Here is a 7,285-nt window from a genome sequence, read left to right on the forward strand (position 1 = left end):
GTGATGCGAACCAAATAATGAGTTGAATGTATCGTTGTAGCTGTAGTTGATAGTGAATATTGCTATATTATCGATAGTGAATTAAATGCATCTGGTCGCACCGTTATTACGTCACTACATCACTGACTTGAAAATGTCTTGAAAAGAAGTGGACTACACTATGAGGACTACAGTAAATTGCCAAAAGTATTTGCTCATCTGCCTAGATTCACATTTCACATATGAACTACAGTGCCATTCCGTTCATAACCCATAGGGTTCCATAATATGATTTCGGTCCACCTTTTGCAGATATTAAATCTTCAACTTATCTAGGAAGCGCTGTCCACAAGGTTGAGAAGTCTGTTTATAGGAATTTTTGACCCTTCCTCCAATAGAGCATTGGTGAGGCCACCCACTGATGGTTGAGAAGGCCTGGCTCTCAGTCTCCGCTCTAATTCATCCAAAATGTGTTCTCTCTGGTTCAGGTTAGGACCGTGAAATTCGTCCATACCAGACTTTCATCTGTACCCGACGCTTTACATTGCACTTGGTGATGTATGGCTTGAATGCAGCTGGTCAGCCATGGAAATCCATTCATATAAGCGCTCTGCGTACTGCTCTTTGGCTCTTTTGAAGGTCACATGAAATGATAAGCTCTGTGGCAATTGGGCGTGCAGAAAGTCAACCACCTCTTTGCACTACATGCCTCTGCATCCGCTGAGCCCTCTCCATCAGTTAGCGTTGCGTACCACTTGGTGGTGGAGTTGCGGTTATTCCCAAACTCTTCCATAGTCTTATAATAAAGCTGACAGTTGAATTTGGAGTATTTAGGAGCAAGGAAATTTCACAACTGTATTTGTTGCACAGGTGGCATCCTATGACCGTTCCACACTGGAGTTCATGGGCTACAGTGTGTTCTTCTCTTGGCTCCATGGCTGTGGTATCACTCTGCTCATAGTGTGTGTGTGTGTGTGTGTGTGTGTGTGTGTAGGGATGGCTATGCTCTGTTCTTCTCTACTCTGGAGAGGTGTGGTGTTCCGCTGCTGATATTCTCTGCTGGTGTTGGAGACATCGTGGAGGAGATTCTGAAACACCACCACCTGCTCACACACACCGTCTCCATACAGGCCAACTACATGACCTTTAATAAGGAGGTACGCACGCACGCAAACGCACACAGGCACACACACACACACTCACAATCTCCATACAGACCAACTACATAACCGTCAACAATACACACACACACACACACTCTGTTCGGTTCGACTTCGGTTTGAAAGGGTCGTCAAAATAGCTGTTGGGTCTTTTTTTATTTTCCTTTGGCATGTCCAACATGGCAGCTTAGAAACCTGCAGAAACAGAAAAGCTGTGATGTGAAAGTTGAGATGTTCCTTCAGCGTTGTAACAGGATACCAAGACATTATTACATTACATTACATTACCTTGAATTTGGCAGACACTTTTTACTAAAGCGACTTACAATAGAGGACATAATCATTGTCAACATCATTAGCAAATACAAAGTGCACAGGAAATATACAGAACAATAAATGCAGATGCTACTAAGTAGGGTTCGTGTTTTTTTGTTTTTTTGAAAGTAAATAAACACAGGGTAGAGTAGAGTAGACACACAAACACCTCAAACCTAAGAGTCTGGCCGGGGACTGGGGCCAGCTCAAGCATTAGTAGTCTCGAAAGAGAAGAGTCTTTACTTGCTTCTTGAAAGTTGAAAGAGATATGCTTATGCCTTGTACACCAAGCGCTACCTACGCGACCCAGATAGCTGAGGTGGTTGAAGAAGTTTCACCATGAATTCGCTCTGGACGCGGCATTGACATGTTTGATTCAGCTAATCACATAACGGCTCTGGCTTGACAGCCTGGGACATTCGGAGATATGAACGTTCCAATTGGTTTTCGCCAAACCGCGTCATAGCTCATTACCATACGATTAGCTTGACTTTATCGTTAAAATTCGCTCAGTTTGCTTCACTCCTGGTGGATTCGCTCTGGAAGCTTCATTCGCCTTCCCTCCATAGAGAAATAATGACTTCCACCGCTCAGGTAGCGTAGGTAGAGCTTGGTGTACACAAGGCATTAGTATTGCTGCCTCTGGGAAATTGTTCCATCACTGAGGAACAGTGAAAGAGAACACTTTGGACTATTCCATGCTCCCAACGTTGTGGTAACAGTTTGGAGTTCACCTCTTCGTCTTCCAACATGACACTGCACCAGTACAAAAAGCAAGGTCCATAAAGACATGGATGAAATTGACTGGACTGCACAGAGTCTTGACCTGAACCAGATAGAACACCTTTGGGATGCATTCAAGCCGAGACTGAGAGCTAGGCCTTCTCGACCAACATCAATGTGTGACTTCACCATTGCGTTTTTGGAAGAATGGGGGAAAAATCCTATAAGCACACTCCTCAACCTTGTGGGCAGCCTTCCCAGATGAGTTGAAGCTCTTATAGTTGCAAAAGGTGGACCGACATCATATCGAACCCTGTGGGTTAGGAATGGGATGGCATTTAAGTTCATGTGTGAGTCAACATAGTGTTTATGTTTGTATAAATTGATTGTGTGTGTGTGTTCCAGGGTGTGCTCGAGGGCTTCGTGGAGCCTCTCATCCACAGCTTCAATAAGGGGGCGGGGCATTGTCTAAGTCCTGCCCATATATCCAGGTCACATGACCGCCCCTACGTGCTGTTGCTAGGAGATTCCCTTGGTGATGTCAGCATGGCCAACCAGCTGCCTGGAGTCCAGAAGGTGCTGAAGATAGGATACCTAAACGATCAGGTGAGACGCACACTATAGACCCCTTTACTGTTTATACACAGATGTGACGTAATCGAACTGTGCATGCATTTTGTAGCAGAATTGACCATGGACCGCACATTTGTAAAGAAACTAGCTAGTTGTTTTTTCCCGAAATTAGAAAATGGATGGTCACAATAACTTCAGATATGAAGTGGGCGCCACAGATACGGGCATTTCTGATGGTGTCCAGTAAGTTTCTTTCTTGTAACCACAAACATCTCCTATGTTTCTGGAACAGCCTAGTCACTCTCGGAATACCATTTACAAGTGTATTTTTAGGATCTCTATACTTTACAAATGTACACGCTTCAGGACTGTAGGTATTCTCTATTTTGGGTCTACACTGTCTTGAAATGTGTGTGTGTGTGTTTGAGTCAACAATGCGCGCACAGTCAGTGACGATGTAAGTTTTAAACATCAATACACGCAAACACACACACTGTCACTATACACTCATTTGACACAGACACGTGCAATGTGAGGCCAGAAGGTGCGGAGGTTGGCTTACGTCCCTACATAACCCCTCATATGTTTGGGTGCGTATGCGTGCGTGCATGTTCCAGGTCGAGGCACGAAGGCCGGCTTATGTCTCCACGTACGACATCGTTCTGGAACGCGACGAGACACTGGACGTCCCCAACGCCATTCTACGCCACATCTCCATGGCAACCCACCTTTGACCCTACCCCACAACGCTATAGGACACTTCCTCATTCAGTAGCCCCTCCTACTTACTGCTGCTATTGTTCTCAGTAGACTAAATCCGGACTGCTGTAGTATTGAAGGCTACCTAACTACATCAGTGCTACCTAGCGACCCCACTCAATGCTGCTGTTGCCGCCATCCGGATTTTTATTTTACATTCTTATTTTGTATTTACATTTGTTTCACTTTTATTTTAGTCACGTTTTATTTTAAACGTACATTTATTTTAGTTATATTTTTCGTCTTCCTATATTTTATCGTGGGGCTGCAGGGCTCACGTATGGCAGTATGAAGAAGCTATCATGATAAACTGATAATGCATTATCATGACTTGATGGTAACATGTCATGACATGATATAATGACATGTTGTCATGACGTGATATGATATAACGGCTTGTCTTGACGTATTGTCATGTCATGTGATATGATGACGTTTTCTCTACATGTCTCTACATGTTGCATGACTTCTGATATAATGCATTGTCATGATAGACTGATATGATGACACATTGTCATGACGCGATAGGATGACGTAGTCATGACTGGGTGATGTAACACTTGATGATGTATGTCAAGCGAAGACGCTCTAATGACTGAATGGTAATTGTCTTCAGGCTCCAGGATGCTTCCGTCACAACGTTGCTCCTTTACAGTGAGATTACAGCTGGTCCTCATGACTCTTCAACAGAGTGATAGTTATTTAGTCAGTGGCTTTGGTGACATGGGACATTTAATTCCTAATTAACTCAATTGAATTCCGAATGAAACTTAATTCCACTTTGAAAACATCAAGTGAACAATTCACATTTCAGAATTAAATGAAAGTGCATTTTGTAAACTCAACAGAACTATTTAATTCTGAATTATTAATTTGGAATTAAAAACATCATGTAAACATGGCCAGTATGTCATTTTAGTCAGTATTCAGTCTCATTGTATGCGTAGAAATAGAATAGAATATAATAGAAAGCCTTTATTGTCATTATACAAAGTATACTGAGATTTGAGCTTCCCTACAAGGTGCACAGTCCTTTATAGATGAACATTGTCTAGTAACTGAGAGTTCATTGTTGTAACAGCTTTGGGGAAGAAGCTGTTCTTCATCCTATTGGTTCTGGCTGGTAATGCCTTGTAGCGCTTGCCAGAGGGCAACAGTGTGAAGAGATGGGAGCCAGGATGTAAGGGATCTTCAATGATACTCCTTCAATGATACTCTCGATTCTTGTCGTTGCTAACCATCTTAAGACCGTCTTAAAGGATAGTTCCGGCGTAAAATGAAAGTTTCACCATCGCTTTCCCATGCCACATAATGTATCTAATGATGAGCCATTCCGGGCAATGCCGCGCCGTTATGGAGTTAGCTAATTTTAAGCTTTTTGGTGAAAAACGCAGCCAACGCATCACGGCGGGGCCAATTATAAACCTATTCTTTTCTGATGTTTCCCCGCTATAAACAACTTCAAAAACGCTACACACTTCATCACAAAGGTCTCGTCAATCAAACCGAGGCACAGAGAATGTCATCGGACCACACAATCTTTCACTGGCCAGTGTTTTCAGAGGTGTCTCACTGTTGCAACTCTCTGACCCGGATGCAGGCTACTCAATCAGGTGGCTAGGTAGGCAAAACATGGTCCGCGGTTCGCACCGGCTGCGACCGTAAAATGAAAAGCTGGAACCCCGACCGTTTTCACCGACTGCCACTGTCTAAACCAGCCATATTACGGGAATGGCTAATAGCATTAGAAGTGGACGAAACTGGCGTAAAAACCCGGAGGGATCGCTACCGTGTGTGCAGGCAGCAGATTTGAAGAGTTGCATGGAGAGTACAGGTAGGCAGACTACTCTTACAAAGTAATTGCAACACGGTATAATATAACATGGATTCAGCTTTGTAATAACACACCACTGGTGGTGTATTTACATCTGTAAGAGTACTTCTAGTACGACTTTATAAATTCCTCCAGCCCTCCTCCGTTGCGTAATGGTCCATCTGACCTCGCGCGCCCTGGTCATTAGAGTCTACTTCACTGAAACTACTCTAGCATGCTTGACATCAACCACATCGAATGCCTCAGGTCGCACAATTTCACTTGCCATCCCGCGCTAGTTTGTTTTGACAGTGTATTTATCTCCTGTAGTGGGCTACATTTACTGTACCTGTAGGCTATGCCTTCCCAAAACAGAGTGCTTGCTGGCAAAGACGCGCGGTGTTGCAACCGGTTTCACAGATTCACAGACAGTCAAGATTCATGAGCCAGACACATTTACACATGTTTCTCTCTCTTCAAACATACCTCCATAGCCATGCGCCTTTTTGACACAGCATTCCTCTTTAGACGGTTTCGTTTAGGTGTTCCATCTCCCTTACTCTTCTTGTAGCCATCATCCATCATCCTCGAAATGCTCCCTCCACACACGGTAGTAGCGATCCCTCCGGGTTTTTATGTCAGTTTCGTCCACTTCTAATGCTATTAGCCATTCCCGTAATATGGCTGGTTTAGACAGTGGCAGTCGGTGAAAACGGTCGGGGTTCCAGCTTTTCATTTTACGGTCGTAGCCGGTGCGAACCGCGGACCATGTTTAGCCTACCTAGCCACCTGATTGAGTAGCCTGCATCCGGGTCAGCAACCGTATCTCGCGTCTGCTCGGGTCAGAGAGTTGCAACAGTGAGACACCTCTGAAAACACTGGCCAGTGAAAGATTGTGTGGTTCGATGACATTCTCTGTGCCTCGGTTTGATTGACGAGACCTTTGTGATGAAGTGTGTAGCGTTTTTGAAGTTGTTTATAGCGGGGAAACATCAGAAAAGAGTAGGTTTATAATTGGCCCCGCCGTGATACGTTGGCTGCGTTTTTCACCAAAAAGCTTAAAATAAGCTAACTCCATAACGGCGCGGCATTGCCCGGAATGGCTCATCATTAGATACATTATGTGGCATGGGAAAGCGATGGTGAAACTTTCATTTTACGCCGGAACTATCCTTTAATACCGTCTTTATACAAAGTATACTGAGATTTGAGCTTCCCTACAAGGTGCACAGTCCTTTATAGATGAACATTGTCCAGTAACTGAGAGTTCATTGTTGTAACAGCTTTGGGGAAGAAGCTGTTCTTCATCCTATTGGTTCTGGCTGGTAATGCCTTGTAGCGCTTGCCAGAGAGAGGGCAACAGTGTGAAGAGATGGGAGCCAGGATGTAAGGGATCTTCAATGATACTCCTGTCTTAGCATCTGAGTTTTAGTCAGTATGTATGAGTTTAGAGGACCACTTCTGCCAATTTCAATATGCTGTTGTATTGCTCACGCTACCCTTGACTTGTCAGTACCTGGTGATGCTGAATTTTTCGGCTCAGTACTTTCTGAGATCTGGGGTGGCATTCACGAAAGCGTCTTTGCTAACGATGGTAGCAAAGTCCTTCGTAAGAGCGACTCAACTCTCTCGACAGTGATGCTCACCACTAAATCCAAAGACGCTTTCGAGATATGGACCCCAGGATCTCAGAAAAGGCTGAAGAAAAATAAAGAAAATATCAGGTACTGACAAGTCCAGGGTAGTGTGAGCATTACAACTGCATGTTGAAATTGGCTGAAGTTATCCTTTAAGTCGTGTTTTAGTTTAAGTTGAAGTGCTTGAGTTATTTAGGCAGTGATCGTGGCAGAGTGAATGATGTGTGTGTGTGTGTGTGTGTGCGTGCGTGCGTGCGTGTGACGGAAGGCTAAAGGAGAATTAATCAAAACAAAAATGTAAAAACTGCCCAACACGAGGGAAGCTG

At 44.1% G+C, this 7,285-nt stretch overlaps 1 protein-coding gene across 1 annotated transcript in view; it reads left to right on the top strand.

Moving 5' to 3' along the window:
* Window positions 1–4,760, top strand: part of LOC134463517 (7-methylguanosine phosphate-specific 5'-nucleotidase-like) — a 9,343-nt gene extending 4,583 nt beyond the window's left edge. The window contains exons 8-10 of the mRNA XM_063216713.1: window positions 974–1,136; window positions 2,583–2,783; window positions 3,368–4,760. Coding sequence (XP_063072783.1) covers window positions 974–1,136; window positions 2,583–2,783; window positions 3,368–3,484 — 481 coding nt within the window. The 3' untranslated portion in view covers window positions 3,485–4,760. The remainder of the gene's footprint in view (window positions 1–973; window positions 1,137–2,582; window positions 2,784–3,367) is intronic.
* The last annotated feature ends 2,525 nt before the right edge of the window (window positions 4,761–7,285 follow it).

Source organism: Engraulis encrasicolus, chromosome 14, assembly GCF_034702125.1.
Source record: "Engraulis encrasicolus isolate BLACKSEA-1 chromosome 14, IST_EnEncr_1.0, whole genome shotgun sequence".
NCBI lineage: Eukaryota > Metazoa > Chordata > Actinopteri > Clupeiformes > Engraulidae > Engraulis > Engraulis encrasicolus.